This window comes from Elgaria multicarinata, chromosome 19 (genome assembly GCF_023053635.1).
Source record: "Elgaria multicarinata webbii isolate HBS135686 ecotype San Diego chromosome 19, rElgMul1.1.pri, whole genome shotgun sequence".
Lineage (NCBI taxonomy): Eukaryota > Metazoa > Chordata > Lepidosauria > Squamata > Anguidae > Elgaria > Elgaria multicarinata.
The window spans coordinates 12656388-12675854 of record NC_086189.1 but is presented as its reverse complement, the minus strand read 5'-3'; the positions used below and the strand labels follow the sequence as shown (position 1 = coordinate 12675854).

The 19467-nt window shown below is 46.0% G+C and overlaps 1 protein-coding gene across 1 annotated transcript in view; it reads left to right on the top strand.

Annotated features, from left to right (window-relative positions):
- Nucleotides 1-5514: 5514 nt before the first annotated feature.
- CACNA1B (calcium voltage-gated channel subunit alpha1 B) overlaps nt 5515-19467 on the top strand; it is a 292665-nt gene continuing 278712 nt past the window's right edge. Inside the window, exons 1-2 of the mRNA XM_063144790.1 lie at nt 5515-5843; nt 9740-9845. Of these exons, the coding sequence (XP_063000860.1) occupies nt 5515-5843; nt 9740-9845 (435 nt within the window). The remainder of the gene's footprint in view (nt 5844-9739; nt 9846-19467) is intronic.

Below are 19467 nucleotides of genomic sequence, written 5' to 3'. Positions count from 1 at the left end.
TTCCCCCTCTAGAACCCCAAGGTTCACTAAATGGACCCAGGTGCAAAAGACAGACACTTAGACTTAACGAATTCTGATCCCAGGAATTTGTATATTTTTAAAAAGTACTAAAACTGAACAGGGCTTGCAGTCTTTCCACACAGTCTTTCCTGGTTACCCCATTCCCGAGATTTCTGCATTTCAGCAGTATAACTTGGGGCAGGGGAAATCAGACACGCCTGATGATCTATTGCAAACGATCCAGAGATCTACTAGTATATCTCAATTTACCTTTTGTCCAACCCCCTGCTCAATGCAGGAATCCACCTTAAAGCATCCCTGACAGATGGCTGTTCAGCTGCCTCATGAAAGCCTCTAGGGTGGGAAAGACCACAACCTCCCTAGGTCATTGGTTCCATTGTTGTACTGCTCTAACAGTCAGGACGTTTTTCCTGATATCCAGCTGGAATCTGGCTGCCTGTCACTTGAGCCCATTATTCCATGTCCGGCACTCTGGGAGGATTGAGACGAGATCCTGACCCTCCTTTGTGAGACAACCTTTCAAGTATTTGAAGAGTGCTATCATGTCTCTCTTCAATCTTCTCTTCTCCAGGCTAAACACGCCCAGTTCTTTCAGCCTCTCCTCACAGGGCTTTGTTTCCAGACCCCTGATCATCCTCGTCGCCCTCCTCCGAACACTCTCCAGCTTGTCTGCATCCGTCTTGAAGTGTGGCGCCCTGAATTTATATCCCTAACCCTCCTCCAGGGAGCTCAGGGAGGTGTACATAGGCCTCCATCCCCTTGCCCTTATTATCCACATAACAACTCTATGAGATCAGTTGGGCTTTGAGAAAGCGAGCTTCATGACTAGGCGGTGATTGGAACCTGCAACTTCTTTGTCTTAGTTTCCAGACCCCTGATCATCCTCGTTGCCCTCCTCTGAACACGCTCCAGCTTGTCTGTGTCCTTCTTGAAGTGTGGAGCCCAGTTGGTGAAAAGAAGCACCATGGCTGAGTTTGTGGGCTCCGTGGCTCCCCATTTTAAAAGATTTTGGGTTTTTTAACTTACATTTTGTGTAGCAGTGCTCCATCTGAACCACCAGATACTGCCTTGGTTGGGCCGGGGGAGGCAGATATACCCAGTGAGGGCACAGAGCAGTCTTTCCGGCTTTACTCAAGGAAATCAAGATTGAGGACAAAATGTACATGCAGTTTATTCCCCACACCGCCCCATTTCTCCACAGTACCAGCCCAAAGAAAGCTATCTGTGGCCACGTCCACTTCTCCAAGATTTAAAGCAAAGGATCTGGGGGGCAGAAGAAACTAATTTCATACATAGGCACAATGTGGCAGCAGGTATCTCAGAGTCAATGATGGCAAGAGAGTATCTGGGTGAGAGCACCACAGCACCCTCACACAGTGAGGACACATCTCTCCCACCAAGAGGGCAAGGCTTTAACGTCTACAGCATGCCTGTACCCGTTAAAACAGGAGGAACTAAGCAACCAATGTCCTGGAGCAATGATGATCACAAATCTAAAAAGAAAGGCAGCCAAACCACAAAATGGGGGGGGGGGAGACAGGCATTAACCCTCCCCCACACTTTCTTTAAACACTTGCATGAAGAGTACCAAGAAAGGAATGTTTTGAGGGGTTTAACCACAGGTGGCATCGGTGGCACGGAGTGCCTTCTACCAGCTTTGGCTGGTGGCTCAGCTACGCCCCTATCTGGACAAGGATAACCTAGCTTCAGTTGTCCATGCTCTGGTAACCTCCAAATGAGATTACTGCAATGCGCTCTACGTGGGGCTGCCTTTGAAGACGGTTCGGAAGCTGCAGCTTGTGCAAAATGCAGCAGCCAGATTGATAACTGGAACCAGAAGGTTCGAGCATATAAGACCGACTTTGGCCCGCTTGCATTGGCTGCCTGTATGTTTCCGAGCCCAATTCAAGGTGCTGGTTTTAACCTATAAAGCCTTACAAGGCTTGGGACCACCATACCTGACAGAACGCCTCTCCTGACATGAACCTACCTGTACACTATGCTCAACATCTAAGGTCCTCCTCCGGGTGTCTACCCCGAGGGAAGCTTGGAGAGTGGCAACCAGGGAGAGGGCCTTTTCAGTGGTGGCCCCTCAATTACGAATGACTGACGAGGCTCGCCTGGCGCCAACGTTGTTATCTTTTCGGCGCCAGATCAAGACTTTTCTCTTCTCCCAGGCATTTAACAGCATATGCTGAGTTTTTTAACTGACCCCAGAATAGTTGTTTTTAAATGGATATTGCCTGTTTTTGTTTGTATTTTATGCTTTTTATGGTTTTAAATTTTGAATATTTCTTTTTAATGTTCACTGTTTTTAACTTTTGTAAACCGCCCAGAGAGCTTCGGCTATGGGGTGGTATATAAATGTAATAAGTAATAAATAATAACAATAATAATAATAATACCAAGGGGAGGGAAAAAACAGCAAGCAAGTTGCTTCTTCTTCTTCTTCTTCTTCTTCTTCATCATCATCATCATCATCATCATCATCATCATCATCACATGGAGTATCTTTGGCCCAAGCAAGCTAAGAAACTAGCACAGAGCATTTGGCATGTGCAAGCTGATAATTATTGCCAATGTCACCACAACAGCAATAGCAGGCAAAAACTTCTTTCTTCCGGCAGGCCTTTGGAGAATAATCTGGTCCTCCATCTATGTTAAGGACTTGTAAAATTGTCGTGTATTTTAAACGTTTATGTTTTAATATTGTAAAAATTTTTTTGTACATTTCTTTTCCTAGGTTTTAAAATATATATGTTTTAAATTTTGTAAGGCCGCCTTGGGCAAAAGGCAGGATACTAAATAATAATAATAATAATAATAATAATAATAATAATAATAATAATAGCATCTTAAATTACTACAGCAATGTAAACCGAGGGGGTTGGACTCGATGGCCTTATAGGCCCCTTCCAACTCTACTATTCTATGATTCTATGAGAAGGATTTATGTTAAAGATAAAATCCACACGGACAGGATTGTACTGTAGATTTATCAATCCAGTTCCAAAGTGATACGTTTTTATTTCTTTATTTTTTTAAAAAAACATTTTACCCAGTCTTTTAAAAATAAAATTTCCAAGGTGGCGTGCAACTGATGCCGGTTATGTTTTTTCTATTTGTAATATCTTCACTAAAACTATAATGTGTGTGTGTGTGTGTGTGTGTGTGTGTGTGTGATGTTTGGGCTGTATTTTTAGAATGCAATGAAGGGAACTGAGAACCAGAGTGGTTAAAGTGTCAGACTGGGAGTCGGGAGATCCGGGTTCTAGTCCCCACTCGGCCATGGAAACACCCTGGGTGACTCTCAGCCCAGCCTACCTCACAGGGTTGTTGTTGTGAGGATAAAATGGAGAGGAGGAGGATTCTGTACGCCACATTGGGTTCCTTGCAGGAAAAAGGCAGGATATAAAGGCAATAATAAATAAATAAAATAAACTGGAGCCAGTAGGAAGTGAGATGGTGAACAAAAGGTGTACACCACATTCAAGAGTGCTAAAGCACAGGCAGGCAGCAGGTAAATCAGAATCTACAGATAGATCTTTAAGCGATTTGCTGTGGCTCAGTGAGGATTACTGGCCTCCAATGTTTTTTAACATCAGTGAAAGCAAAAGGCCTCCCCCACTCCCTCCTAAATTAGGCTGCTCACATCAAGACAGCTGCAGTGTGTCAGAAAGGAGCCAGTTTTGTACATGAAAGCGTTCATTGGTTGAGCTCCAGATCTGGTACTGAAAACAAGTTATCGGGCTGAGCGTAATAAATGTATTATTCTTTTAGGATGCTTTGAGGACGTTTTAACAGTGTATGCTATGTTTTTAATCAGTATTTTATGTATTTTATACTTACTGTGGTTTCCTGCCTTGATCCTGATGGAGAGGCGGGTAAGAAATATTATCATTTGCTCCAGGGCATCTTTTCCCCTTCACTCTGTGAAGAGTGAGCTACTCTTCTGCACTGGGCTGCAGTGGATGGACCTTGGGTTCCAGTGGAAAGCAAGCCTAAGTCCCTGCCTGTGGCAAAGGCTCTTTCGCTGTCCACGAGGCGAGGCCAAATGCTTTCCAACCTTCTCAGCAACTCTCCCTCCCTCAGGGTCGGGGCCGCTTCCTCGGCCGGGAGTCTAGATCCCGCTCTCCTCTCGAGGCCTGGCGAAGCGACCGGTGAAGTGCGGAAGCTTGCACAGGCGTGGAGACCCGGGGAACCGCCGCTCGTCGGAATCGTCAGTCCTGGATCAGGTGCGTTAAAAAAAAAAAAAAAAAGGGAGACATCTGAACCAGGGCGAAGACATGTCCCCCATTCCTAACCTTGGGCAGGGCCGGCGCTACCATTAGGCCACAAGGGCGCAGACCTCAGAGGGGCACAGTCCTGACCTTTATGGGTCCCCGTTTGATACAAAAAAGCTGTTTTAAGAAAAAAACCCCACATCATAAGTTCAAGTTTTGTGCTTTATATTATTTCGACAAAACATCTGTTCTTAAAAACCGAAGTTGGCCATTTTTTGGGTGGTGGTGGAAGTAAGCTCGCTTTGCCTAGGGCACCGGCCCTGCCCTTGGGGAGCGGGGCGGTTTGCCGCGCGTGGAATCCCTGGTGTTGCTTTCAGCACCTGGACAGCGCCCGGTCCCCGCGGAAAGGCTCCCTCCCCGCGACGCGTCGGCGGCGCCCCTTCCTCACTAGGCGACGCCGTCCCGGGCATCGGGTCCTCCGCGAAGGGGCGGCTCCCCCTTCCCCTCCCCTCCCTCTCTCCCCCCCTCGTTATTGATGTGGGGCTCGGCTGGGAAACCTCGCCGGGCTGGGTGGAGCAGGCGCCGCTGATTGGCCGCGGCGCTGTCAGCTGCCTCCCTCCCCCCTCCCTCCCTCCCCCCCTCTCTCTTTTTTTTTTTTTGGAGGGGCGAGGTTCACAAACCGGTTGCTCCCGACGCTGCCATTCCGCCTTCTGCTGCCAGGGGCTCTGGGAAGGCAGGCGCCCGGGAGAAGGAGCGGGGCCGCCCCGCCACCCTGCCGCCCACCCCCCACCCCTCGCTCTCGCGCCGTCTAGGAAACGAGAGGCGACGCGGCGGCGGCGGCGGCGCTCCCTCCCCTCCGCCCCCCTCCTCCCTCCGCCCTCCCCCCCTCTTCCCACCTGTGCAGATTTCCGGGACGCACCGCAGCCCTCCCCTCCCCCCCCCGCATGCGAAGAAGGCTCGGCGGGGCAGGCGGTTGAGGCGGCGCCTCCCCGGCCGGGGGCTGCGTCTCTCTCTCTCGCTCTCGCTCTCTCTTCCCTCCCTCTCCCCTCCCTCCCTCTCCCCGCGAGCCTCGCCCCTGCGTGGCGGCCGCGCGGGCTGCCTGCCGCTGCTTCGCCCGCGGCTCCGGAGTGAGCCCAGCCCAGCCCAGCCCAGCCCAGCGCAGTCCCCGCCGCCGCCGCCGCCGCCGCCCAGCCTCGCTCGCGGGCGCGGGGATGCGCGGCGCTCCCCTCGGCTCGGCGGCCAGCGCGAAGGGAGGACCGGCAGCCGCACCATGGCGCGCTTCGGAGACGACCTGCCCAGCCGCTATGGAGGCGGCGGCGGCGGCGGCGGGGGCCCCGCGGGGCCCGGCGGGGGCCGCGGCGGCAGCAGCAGCGGCGGCGGCGGCGGCGGCGGGGGCAGCAGCGGCCGCCCGGGCCCCCCCGGCCCGCCCGGCCCGCGGCCCCAGATGTACAAGCAGTCCAAGGCCCAGCGGGCCCGGACCATGGCCCTCTACAACCCGATCCCCGTCAAGCAGAACTGCTTCACCGTCAACCGCTCCCTCTTCGTCTTCAGCGAGGACAACGTGATACGCAAATACGCCAAGCGGATCACCGAGTGGCCATATCCTTGCCGGCGTGGGGCGACGGGGTGTGTGTGTGGGGGGGGGGAAGGAAGGGGGGATGGCGCAGAACCTGGCGGGTGGGGGTGGGGGTGGGTCCTGGGTCTCGCCCGGCGTGGGGGCGCCGGAGGCTTCACCAGACCCCCTCTCTCTTTGGAGCAAACTCCGCTTGACAGGACATTTCCAAAGGGTGGGGTGGGGGGGCTGCCACTGAGGCGCCCCCATGCTCCGGGTGAGGCCTTCAGAGCGCTCTCTGCACGCTCCCCTGGAGAGCGGTGTCATAGAATCGTAGAAAGGGCCCTCTAAGGTCATCCAGTCCAACCCCCTGCTCAGTGCAGGAACCCCCCTTCAAGCATCCCTGACCGATGGCTGTCCAGCTGCCTCTTGAAGGCCTCTAGGGCGGGAGAGCCCACCACCTCCCTGGGTCACTGGTGTCGCCTCCACTCGTGGGGCTCTCTAAGCATTGCCCCCCTTGCCTGTGTTCACTCCTTCCTCACCTCAGGAAAAGCGCCGTGCGCGCCTGTGTCTGAAATCGCAGGATGTCTATGTGCAGGCGTTGTTATTGCTCCCTCTTAGCTCTGGACTGCTCCTTTTATTATTATTATTATTATTTATTTATTTATATAGCACCATCAATGTACATGGTGCTGTACATAGTAAAACAGTAAATAGCGAGACCCTGCCGCATAGGCTTACATTCTAATAGAACCTTCTCTCCAGGAGAAGCATTAAGTTGCTGACAAGCAGGAAAAGTCAGTTTCTTGAATATCAGCAATTTAATGTCAAGTTCTTGACTGCCATGAATAAAGTGCAGGTCGGACCAGTACTTCGGGATGGCGTTTGAAAGGACTGAACTAACCGCTGCTTTGTTTTTCTGCTGGCTGTATATTTTTGGGGGGTGAGGCTCTGCTTTAGTTTTGCACATTGGACTATGGTGTTGTAGAGGCAGGTACCATGCTACCGATTCCTGGGCACACTTGCTAGTTTCATTCTAATCCCCCCATTGCCATTCATTAGTTCTCTGTGCTGTGATACGTTGATAACCCATCCGGCATCGGTTAGGCATTGTCAGGTCTTCGCTGCGATAATCCAGTCAGGTTGTGGAAGTCTCTTTTGGGTGGATGATGCCTGTCACCAGGGGCAACGTTTGTTAAAATATTAAATGTGTTGGCTTGATCCATCTTCTTTTTAGATGATGATGATGATGATGATGATAATAATAATAATAGGCATTTGTATATTGTATCCAATGCTCTATTGTATTTTCCTGATGAAGTCTTGAAGGCACTGCATTTTGGGCAAAATCAAGTCCAAAGTCCAAATGCTAAACTACACCCCTAGTTGAGGAAACTTGCATTGGTGTGCTTTCCTTCCTGTGTGAGTATGTATATGTGTGTGTGTAAGAGTTATGGGGATAGCTTAGCTTAGGGCTAGGTTGCTAAGGCGTCTCTCCTTCTTTCGCTGTGTGTGTGTATGTACTGGCTGATCTGCTCCACAGCCAGAAGCCCGCTGCACGCAACATCCCCTGGGACTCCTGTTGTTTTCTTTTTATCTGAAATCACTAAGCTAATAACCCTCGCAGCAGAATAGCAACCAGACCTGCTCTTAGCAACACGGCAAGCCATTCTCTATCCCAGCTCAAACAGTGTGGAGGGGGGGATGTATCAATAGCACATTTTCCCCCCTCTTTCAAAATACTAGAACCCGGGGTCATCCCATGAAGTTGAGTGGTGGGAGATCCAGGACAAATAAAAGGAAGACACAGAGTTCAATTATGGAACTCACTACCACAAGATGTAGTGATGGCCACCAATCTGGATGGCTGTAAAAGGGGGCTGGATAAATTCCTGGAGGCGAAGGCTATCCATGGCTACTAGCCCAGATGGTTGTATGCTATCTCCTGTATTCGAGGCAGTAAGCCTGTGTGCACCAGTTGCTGGGGAACATGGGCAGGAGGGTGCTGTTGCACCATGTCCTGCTTGTTCATCCCTGGCCAATGGCTGGCTGGCCACTGTGTGAACAGAGTGCTGGACTAGATGGACCCTCGGTCTGATCCAGCAGGGCACTTCTGATGTTCTTAAATAGGATCCACTGATAGCATTATGGATAGGGTGGCAGAGAACGAGGAGAAGCCATCTATATAGCTGGGCGTTTAAAGACTGCTGCAGCCACGTTCGTTCGGGAGAAACAGGCAGACAAGACCTTGTGGCAATTCGAGGGTTGCATTTTGCAAGACCAGAACCTCTCCTTGCCGCCACGGGAGGTGGAGGGCGAGGGGAATTATAGGGAGCTGGGAAGTTTCGAAGCGATCCAGTCACACTCTGCTTTATTTGGGGTTTGGGGTGGGGAGGTGGGTGAAGAAAGTAAGGACGTTGTTTCGTTGTAGGGATCTCTGGGAGGCCTGCGCGTGCGACAGTGTGCCAATGGGGTGATTGGTGCAAGGTTTAAATCAAAGCATGTCTGGTGCCCAGGGGAGCTCTCCGCGGTGCTGAAACATTTCCTTACCATCTGGGCCCCGCCGTGCGGTTGGGCAAGGAACCAGCCGCGTAGATTCTGCAGAGCAGGGGAAGTGAATCCAATATAGAGGCAGGGTTACGCTTGACATGAAATAAGAGCCTTTTGCTCTGGGAATGAAAATGGGAGTGCCTTTCCCTAAAGGCACCCACCATCATGCTCCATATGGCAGGTTAGCCTAGCACAGCGGCTCGGAACGCAAGCTGGAATCCCTCAGTTCAAAGCTTTGCACAACCCAGAACTTGCTGTCTGGCCATCTTCTTACTCTTTTAAGGATGCTAATAATCATATTGGCCTATTTGAATCGAGCTCGTAATCATTCAAATCTACAAGCGTGCTGAATAACTTTATAAAGGTTTCCCCAATTATTATTATTATTATTATTATTATTATTATTATTACATCCTGTTGCCTTCTAGAATTGATATTTTGGATCTCTATATTATTAACTGTTAATATTACTTCTGGATACTGTTAAATAATATCTTCTTAGTTCTAACAATCACCCTGCGAGGTACGTTCTTTAAAAAATGTCACAGGTGACTGCAGGGTGGGGCATACTAAGACAGAGTATAAGATTTTCAAAATTATTCAATAGGGCAATGATTGATTTAGGAATTGGTGTTTTTTTTAAAAACAAAAACAAAAAACCCACAGCTACAAGGTTTAATTGACAAGGAGTTTATTTATTTATTTATTTATTATATTTATTTGTATCCCTCCTTTTGCCCAATACTGGGCCTCGAGGCGGTATTACAAAGTTTAAAACATACATTTTAAAACATAGGAAAAGAAATGTTAAAAAAAGAAGTTTAAAATACACAACAAAATGATAAGTCAGTAGTGGGGTGGAAACAAACAAATTAGGGGACAGGGATTCGCCTTGGTGTCGCCCCCTTCGGAGGTGACCCAGCTGGTGGCGGACCCACCCCCAAAGAAGCCTGCCTATTAAGCCCCCAGTCCCAAAAAGATATTGCAGCTGGGGGTGAGATGGTTCTGTGCTGGCAGCCCGAGTCTGCTAGGAGTTACCAAACAGAAGTTTCTTAAAAGCATAATATTGCTCTCTGCAGTTTTCTGACGCATTCCAAATATTCGTGGTCCAATTTTGAATGAACGTTAAAAAATCATCCTTCTGCCTAATTAATCGAGGGCGCCTTTTGAGTCAGCCTAAAGGTTTTTCACCTAACTGATGATCAACTCAGGACTGAAGCCCTAATTTCTTTCAAATTGTAAATGTGCTTATGGTTTAAGAGGGAGTGTGGCGTTATTATCCTGAGAGATTACTGGTATATGGAAGGATCAGCAGCTTATAAAAGTTTTATCAGTCCATGCAATCGCGGCTCCTTCTGTTGATGAATTCTATTTCTTTAACCATTGCCTCCACTCCATTTGAATATATGATCTTGGCTACAATTATAGCTAATTGCATTGTTCTGGCTTTGGAGCAGCATTTACCTGATGGCGACAAGACCCCCATGTCTGAGAGGCTGGTGAGTAGTATCTATTTGATCAATTCTTGGGAAGGAGGAGGCAGTATTTTCTTTTCTTAAATTGTTATTAATATTTATGAAAGAACAATTAAATAGCTAAATAAACAGTTAAACAAAATAGTGTGGTGCAAAGAAGAGCAAAGAAAAGAGAAAATAAAATAAATAAATTCAGATACATCAAAATTATGTGTCGAAACAAAGTACAAATCGCAATTTCAGTCCTTGTAAGAATTAGTAAGATAAGGTGACCCTATGAAAAGGAGGACAGGGCTCCTGTAGCGTTAACAGTTGTATTGAAAAGGGAATTTCAGCAGGTGTCATTTGTATGCATGCAGAACCTGGTGAAATTCCCTTTTCATCACAACAGTTAAAGCTGCCCCCTTTTAAATCTGGTCACTCTAGTATAGCTCCTGCAGCTTTAACTGTTGTGATGAAGAGGGAATTTCACCAGGTTCTCCATATATAGGGAGACCCTATGAAAAGGAGGACAGGGCTCCTGTATCTCTAACAGTTGTATTGAAAAGGGAATTTCAGCAGGTGTCATTTGTATATATGGGGAACCTGGTGAAATTTCCTCTTCATCACAACAGTTAAAGCTGCCCTCTTTTAAATCTGGTCACTCTAGTATAGCTCCTGCACCTTTAACTGTTTGTTTCATAATAGACTTTATATCATAAATAACATGATTTTTTTAAAGATGCAAATAGCGCCCTACCTTTCTTCTCACATCTTTATGAGCGGAGATTGGTTCACTTAGCAGGATAAGAAACACGCTCTCCCTCTGCTGTGTCTCTCAATAGGTCAGTTTACGTACCATGTCTATCATTTGCTGCCAGTGTGGTGTAGTGGCTAAAATGTTGGACTGAGAGTCGGGAGACCCGGGTTCTAGTTCCCACTCAGTCATGGAAACCCTCTGGGTGACTGTGGGCCAGTCACAGTCTCTCAGCCCAGCCTACCTCACAGGGTTGCTGTTGTGAGGATAACATGGAGAGGAGGAGGATTTTGTACACTGCCATTATTATTATTATTATTATTATTATTATCGCTTCCGGTCGGAATTCAAGGAATTCAATGACGTTTAAAGCCCTAAACGGCTTGGGACCCCGATACTTGAGAGAGCGCCTCTCCTTATATATGTCTGCCCGAGACCTTAGATCTGTTGGAGGAGCTGTTCTCCGCATCCCACCAATGCAACATATACATTATGATGGGACAAGGGACAGGGCCTTCTCTGTGGTGGCCCCCCGACTGTGGAATGCCCTCCCCTTGGAGGCCTGATTAGCGCCAACATTGATTGCATTTCGACGCCAAGTAAAAACATGGCTTTTTAAGAAAGCCTTTGATGGTTAAACTCACTGGCACATTGTTTTAACTGCATCTGTTGCTTTTAAATTAGATATTGTTTTAACTTGGATTATGGTTTAATTTGTTTTTAACTGTGTATATTTATTGTTTTATACTGTATGTTTTTATCTGTACGCCACCCTGAGATCTCAGTGATATAGGGCGGGATATAAATATTTTAAATAAATAAATAAATTATTATTATTATTATTATTATTATTATTATTATTATTATTATTATTATTATTATCATCATCATCCAGCCTTTTCCCCTCCAAGGAACCCAAGGCAGCATACATAATCCTCCTCCTTTCCATTTTATCCTCATGACAACAACCCTGTGAGGTAGGTTGGGCTGAGAGTTTGTGACTGGCCCAAAGTCGTCCAGTGGGTTTCCATGGCCAAGTGGGGGCTAGAACTGCCTTACTTATTCATTTGTTTATTTATTTAAAACATTTATATCCCGCTCTATACCATTAAGATCTCAGGGCGGCGTACAGATAAAAGCATACAGTATAAAACAATAAATATGCACAGTTAAAAACAAATTAAACCATGAAACGAGTTAAAACAATATATAATTTAAAAGCAGTTAAAACAGTTAAAACAATGTGAGAAAATGCCTTGGGTTCCTTGGAGGGAAAGAGGCAGGATGTAAATGCAATAAAATAAAAATAAACCAACAAATACATTTATGGAGCTTAACACACAACCAGGTCGCCTCAGGACTATTTTCGGGGAGACAGGCCCTGTTGCCAGTTGGAGCAGACACTGGGAGGGTTCGGATGGCACTTTGGGCAACGGAGGGGGAAATGGCAAATCACCGTGCGTTATTTCGCCGGCCCTCCACACATGACTTGTTGCCCCGCCCCCTGTTGCGTGGCTGAAACCCGCCTCATCCTCCTGGCCAGGCCGTTGCTTCTCCCTCTCACCTCCCAGGGCTATCCCATCAGCCATTGCAAGTTCTGCTGGCTGTAGAGGAGTAGCTGGGATGCTTTCATCCACTCCTGCCGGAGAATTCTACGTCCTTCTGAACTGACACACGCAACTCGGGAAAATCAGCAACGGAGCCTGCCACATGACATAAAAACCAATGGGTCTCCGGATAAGCAACGGGGCAGCCCATTGATTTTCTCCGTTGCTTAATTCCAGAAATTAGCGCAACGTGAGTTGTTTGTCCTACTTAACCCAGACGACACAACAAGCAACGCAATGGACGGTTGACTCTTTATCGTATTGTCTGAACCCAGCCACTGGAGATGTGTCATCCACGCAGTTGTGTAGTGGTGGGGAACCCAGGAGAGCATCACTCCAGGACTCCCACCACCACCACCACAAACTACGAATTGTAATGTCATGTGCTGGAGTGGCAGGATAGCTGAATGGAGCTTCCTGGTTCTGGCAAGTGATAACAAGGCCTTCATGCTTTGCTATTGTTTGTGACACTCTAGTGTAGAGTAGGGGAAGTCTGAGAATGAGGAAAATAATTAAGCAGAGGCGGAATACTTCTTTCTTTTTCTTTGATAGAGTGCCTACTTCACGATAGCAATTTAAATGGTAACATTTCTTTGCAGGATTGTTTGCACTTCTAATGAAAAGCTAAAGGTTGCATTTCAGCTGGCTGAGGTTCTTTTGTTAAAATAGGGTGACCATATGGAAAGGAGGACAGGGCTCCTGTATCTTTAACAGTTGTATCTGGTCAAGAGGGCAGGGCTCTTGCAGCTTTAACTGTTGTGCTGAAGAGGGAATTTCAGCAGGTGCTGCAGGCGTAGAAATGACACCTGCTGAAATTCCCTATTCTATACAAATGTTAAAGATACAGGAGCCCTGTCCTCCTTTCAATAGGGTCACCCTATCAGTTACAGCTCTATAGGTTTTACAAGTTGAACCTGTGTGATCATTTGCATACAATCAATGGTAAACACCACTGAATTCAAGGGCGCTTCAGTTCCAGGTAATTCAGTGTGGGATTGCCATCATGGTGATCCTAATATATTCTTTTGTACTGCTGCTCTTTGGTGCGTGTGTATGTATGGACACACACACTGTCACGATGAACATTTACCACTTCACCGCTGCATCCAGGACTGATGTTTTGACGTGGTGTCAGGCAGCAGTAGGACTTTTCTGCTCTGAGTTGTACTCAGGAACAAACACCACTTTACTTTATCAAAGGACTGCTATTCAGTTAGGGTGACCATAGGAAAAGGAGGACCGGGCTCCTCTATCTTCAACGGTTGTATAGAAAAGGGAATTTCAGCAGTTGTCATTTGTATGTATGCAGCACCTGGTGAAACCCCCTTTTGTCACAATAGTTAAAGCTGCAGGAGCCCTGCTCTCTTTTGTATCTGGTCAAGAGGGCTGGGCTTCTGCAGCTTTCACTGTTGTGATGAAGAGGGAATTTCACCAGGCATACAAATGACCCCTGCTGAAATTCCCTTGATGGTACATTGATGGTGCTATATAAATAAATAATAATAATAATAATTATACATCTGTTAAAGATACAGGAGCCTTGTCCTCCTTTCCATAGGGTCACCCTAATTCAGCACACCGCTAGTACTGAGAGGTCCTTTCTGGAGAGACCAGGTAAGGAAGAGAGGGAAAAAGCAGGTTTCTGAAGAGTTAACTTTATGGATCTACCATATTCCCTTGGAGGAAAACAACAACTCACAAAGAAAACAATTTACTAGCAAGCTTTATGGTGATGAGGCAATTATAATATTTCAAATGCAAAACAGAATAATTTTAGAAAGATCTCTTCATGCTTTATCAGACTAAGTGGGAGTGGGTGGTGGCCATGGTGGTGGTGGAGGAAACAGGCGACACAGATGCATTTTTTATTTTATTTATTTATTTATTTATTACATTTTTATACCGCCTAATAGCCGAAGCTTTTTCCTGCTTTTAAAGCAGTTTTGGAACATCTTCCAAGCTAAATCGGAATGGATACCAGCCCCGTTCAGACAACACTGAGCCACTGTTGCTCTTCACATCAGGGAGATGAAACCTGAGTTCCCTTTTCTATTTTCTGCATTTTAAATCCAGTAGAATAAAGTTGGGGCTACAGCCCAAACGTGAGAAAACTTAGCCCATTGAAAACCCATTGAAATAGAGCCAATATAAAGACCGCTGCACACATGCACCCAGATCCAAGGTCTGCATGCACAACCCGTCTATGGCCCCGTTCAGAAGACACCTTAAACCACGGCGAATAAGGCTTTGGGCCTTATTCACTGTGGTTTAAGGTGTCTTCTGAACAGGGCCTATAAAAGCTAACATCTAGGGCTGTCATCCAGTTAACAAAACCTTAATGGACCAAATGAGTTTTTAATCAATTTGCATGTGACTAGTTTTGAAGCAGAAAAACACACTTCATTTTCCCGAGGGTGGACGGGCATAGGCTGCAGCGGCTGCTGTCTTAGAAGAAGCATCCCGTGTGAGAGTGAAGTGGAAGTGGCTCATGTAAGATGCACATGGTGTCTGCAGGCTTTAGAAGTTATTTATATATATTTTAAAAAACGACTTTCTAAATAGTGTTGCCAAAGGGAGGGGGGATCCTTCTGCCTTTCCATTTCCTCCACACATGCATAATTCTATACACCTCTATCTTGTTCTGTCCTTTATTTGCCTTTCTTCCAAACTAATGACCTCCTCTCCTTGTGAGATACTATGGCTAGGTACTAATTTTTAATTCTTATTATTCTTGTCTTAGTGGTGGACAGCTGCTCTGAGACTCTTTGTGACTGAAGAGCTGGGTAGTACATTCGTGTAAAAATAATAAAAATATTGCAGAAGCCTAATTGATGGAACCATGGCCATGGGTTTATACTAAATTGGTTGAACTCTGCTTCCATTGAAATCAATGGGACAAGTTAGTCGTGATTTGATTTCCATTGATTTCAGGTCATGTCATTCATTTCAACTAACCTACTGGAGGAACTCAAGGGGGCAATGCAGGCTGGAGAGTCTACCTCCCTATCCTAACGGCTCAGGGAATAAGGTGGGTCAGATTGCCAGTTTGAACCCAATGTTGCCTAGGGTGACCATATGAAAAGGAGGACAGGGCTCCTGTGTCTTTAAGAGTTGCAGAGAAAAGGGAATTTCAGCAGGTGTCATTTGTAACTACGGCCTCTCCTGGACAGGGATAGATTGACCACGGTGGTACAGGCATTGGTAACCTCAAGATTGGATTACTGCAACGCGCTCTATGTGGGGCTGCCCTTGAAGCTGCTCCGGAAGCTGGAGCTAGTGCAGAACGCTGCAGCTCGGCTGTTGTCTGGAGCTGCCCCTTTCCAGCATGTAACTTCTCTGCTGAGGGAACTGCACTGCCTGTCTATTTGCTACCGGGCCAGGTTGAAGGTTCTTGTACTTGTGTACAAAGCCCTAAACAACTTGGGACCAGGATACCTGAGAGAGCGCCTTCTCCCCTACCAACCTGCCCGGTCACTGAGGTCATCCGAGGGCCTGCTCCTGGTGGTTCCACATAGATCCATCTTCCGATTGGAGTCCACCAGGGGAAGAGCCTTCAGCGTGGTGGCACCCCTCCTGTGGAACTCCCTGCCTCTGGAGGTCAGGAGGCTCCGAACTTGTACTCCTTTAGGCGCCTCCTGAAAACATCTTTATTCCAAGAAGCCTTTCTTTAACATGCAGCCTTGGATTTCTGTTTTTGCTTCTTTTTAAAATTTTGTTTTAACTGTTTTATTCTGTTTTTTATTTTCATTTTACCTTGTACACCGCTCCGAAATTTTTCAATGGGGAGCGGTATATCAATATTCTAAATAAATAAATAAATAAATAAATTCCCTCTTTATCACAACAGTGAAAGCTGCAGGAGTTATACTAGAGTGTCCAGATACGAAAGAGGGCAGGGCTCCTGCAGCTTTAACTGTTGTGGTGAAGAGGAAATTTCACCAGGTTCCCCATATATACAAATGACACCTACTGAAATTACCTTTTCTATGCAACTGTTAAAGATACAGGAGCCCTGTCCTCCTTTTCATAGGGTCACCCTTCTGTTGCCTTACAGCAGCCCTGTAGGAAGGCTCTTTGGGAAATGGCAAGTGTGGTCTCTTGGACCTTCTAGCAAGGAATAACAGAACTATGGAAGAATAGACCTATGGGTGTCTTCTAGGCCTCAAAGTTGTGATACCAGGATCCTTTATTATCAACAGCATCAATGGTCACTACAAGATCTAACCTAGGACCAACAGAGGCCCTTTCTACACCTAAGGATTATCCCAGGCAAATGGAGAGATCATATCTGCCTGCTTCCGGGATCCCCTGTGTGCAGGAACGGTGCACAGGATGCACAGGAACGATCCCAGGATGATCCCGGGATATAGGGCTGGTGTAGATATGCCCAGAGTCTTGTTCATCCTGTCAATCTTTATGCACAGTTGGGGTGGCTACTTCAAAATTGCCCCAAAAATGTACAAAAGAGTACACAGGTTTGCATAAAATCTGCACCTGCTAATTTATATGCAGAGGTGCAAATTTAGAATTAGCGCAATTTAAGTAGAAAGACAATACATCTCACTCTCAGTGGGGGTGGGGGGGGAAGGAGATGGTGACCATGTGAGCTGTGAGTCTCAGTAGGCTTAGTGTGCTAATGTGTTCGCTGTGGGTGGCAACTCCAAGCGCCGAAGTTTCTCTCCCTTCTTTGTGGTCCTTTATCTTAAAAACAGGCTTGGACTGGCCAGGATTGCCTTGCAACAACCCTTTAAATAAAGGACTGTCCTCTGTGGAGTAGGACACATAGAATCATAGAATCATAGAATAGCAGAGTTGGAAGGAGCCTACAAGGCCATCGAGTCCAACCCCCTGCTCAATGCAGGAATCCACCCTAAAACATCCCTGACAGATGGTTGTCCAGCTGCCTCTTGAAGGCCTCTAGTGTGGGAGAGGCCACCACCTCCCTAGGTAACTGATTCCATTGTCATACTGCTCTAACAGTCTGGAAGTTTTTCCTGATGTCCAGCTGGAATCTGGCTTCCTTTATCATGACCTTCCTCTGTCTAGCTTTCTTTCTTTTTAAAGGTAGCATCATTTTTGTATGTTTCAGCAGCTCCATTTAACGTTGTTGTTAATTGCTTTTACAGGGTGTACTTAGAATTTTGGTACATTTTCTCCACATTAAAAAAAAAATCCTTTTCATGTAGAAAATCAGAATATGTGATTCAAATTCTAAGTCATACCAGCTATTTCTTTTTGCTACTAGAAAAGTGAGCAGTATAACTGCAGTCAGTTAAACTAAGGATTCTCAATATTGTCTATAACTGGGCAATACCATTAAAATTGCGAGCACATCTAAAACGAAGGTGGGAAAAGACAATTGATGGGGCCAAACTTTTATTTGACTAGTTAGAGGAGCTACAAGTTACTAAATCTCTCACTTCTGTGCCCTGTTTACTTTTTATATGTACGTATTTATTTTTATTTAATTCATTTATAAATAATACCATTCACCTAAAAGGCACCTAGGACAATGTACAATAAAACAAAAATTCACATCGTAAAACGATAGACACAGGAGCTGTGATTATTATTATTAATAATAATAATAATAATAATAATAATAATAATAATAATAATAATGTCCTGCCTTTCCCCAATAGTGGAATTCAAGGCAGTTTACAAAATTAAACACATACAATTAAAACATATAAATAACTCCCCTGTTCCTCTTTTCAACGGTGGATTTTTTCTCTCCTTTCGAACCTTAACTAAGGGCGCAGAGCTGTGCATCCTTAAATAAATTTACAAAAGTTAAAATAGAACTAAACCCACTTTAATATTAAAAACATTTTTTAAAAAAGCAAATGACAATAATTTCAAAAAAATTAGTACATTAACACAGGTCCAGAGTATTCCCAAAGGCCTGACAGAAGGGAAAAAAAATACACTTAAGAGTGCAAGATAAAATGACATGAAGCAGCACTAAAAGCAGTTTTACAAATACGTATTACACCTATTATTTGTGTGAGGCATATGGAAGGTAAAATTCTATAAATAAATACTAAAGGGTTAAAACTCCCGTAGTAAAGGAACAATGGAACATCTTGGCCTGCCATTCCCAACTTGGTGTGTTGGATTACAACTCTCATAATTGCTGACTGTTATCCATGCCGTCTGGGGATGATGAGAGTTGTAGTCAAATTCATCCGGAGCGCACCCGTTTGGGCTATTATAGCCCTTCACCCTGACAGGCTAGCTTTCCAGAGGCAGGGCGTGTTGCATGTTCCATCATGTGATTTCTCCCTCCTTCTCCTGTTGACAGTTTGAAGGATTGCCATCCCAGGAGTTCTGTTTCCTGATTCTCCCAAGTGCATAGATTAGTAACAAATTCCAAAGTGGTCAATAGGCAGACGGCCAAGATCGAGAGCACTGATCGTACTCAGATGAGACTGAAATTGTGTACTTGCTATTTGCTACCCATGAGAAACCTGTCTCCAGAAAGGAAAGGCTAGAGGCAGCTATTGAGAGGAAACGGTGTCTTATCCACTACTGGTTTAGACTCAGTGCTTTTAAAAATTAATGCAAATAAATCTAGTTTGCCAGGCCAGCAGAGCCAAATTTGCAACTTGAACCGATAATGCAAAATAAAATGTGCTTATTTTGTGGAATTTGCAGAAGACCAGGGCCACAGCTAGACCTCAGGTTTATCCTGGGATGATCCAGGGTTCGCCCCTGCCTGAGCACTGGATCCCCTGTGTGTCACCTAGATGAACAGGTCTGACCCCTGGATGATCCAGGGATAAACCTTAGGTCTAGCTACGGCCCAGGACACTGTAGATTTCACCAGACCCACATCTCTCTCTGGGCTCATCTACACCAAGTAGGATACTCCACCATGAAAATGGTATGAAAGCGGTGTATAAAAGGCAGGAGCCACACGACTGCTTTATAGTGGTATTGAAGTGCACTGACAACTGTTGGGACCCATTGACACAGACCATACATCGCTTTCATACTGCTTTCATAGTGTCAGGGTGACCATATGAAAAGGAGGGTAGGGCTCCTGTATCTTTAACAGTTATTATTATTATTATTATTATTATTATTATTATTTATTTATATAGCACCATCAATGTACATGGTGCTGTACAGATAACACAGTAAATAGCAAGACCCTGCCGCATAGGCTTACAATATAATAAGTTGTAGTAAACAATAAAGAGGGAAGGAGAATGCAAACAGGCACAGGGAAGTGTAAACAGGCACAGGGTAGGGCAAAACCAACAGTGTAAAGTCAGAACAAACTCAATATTTGAAGGCT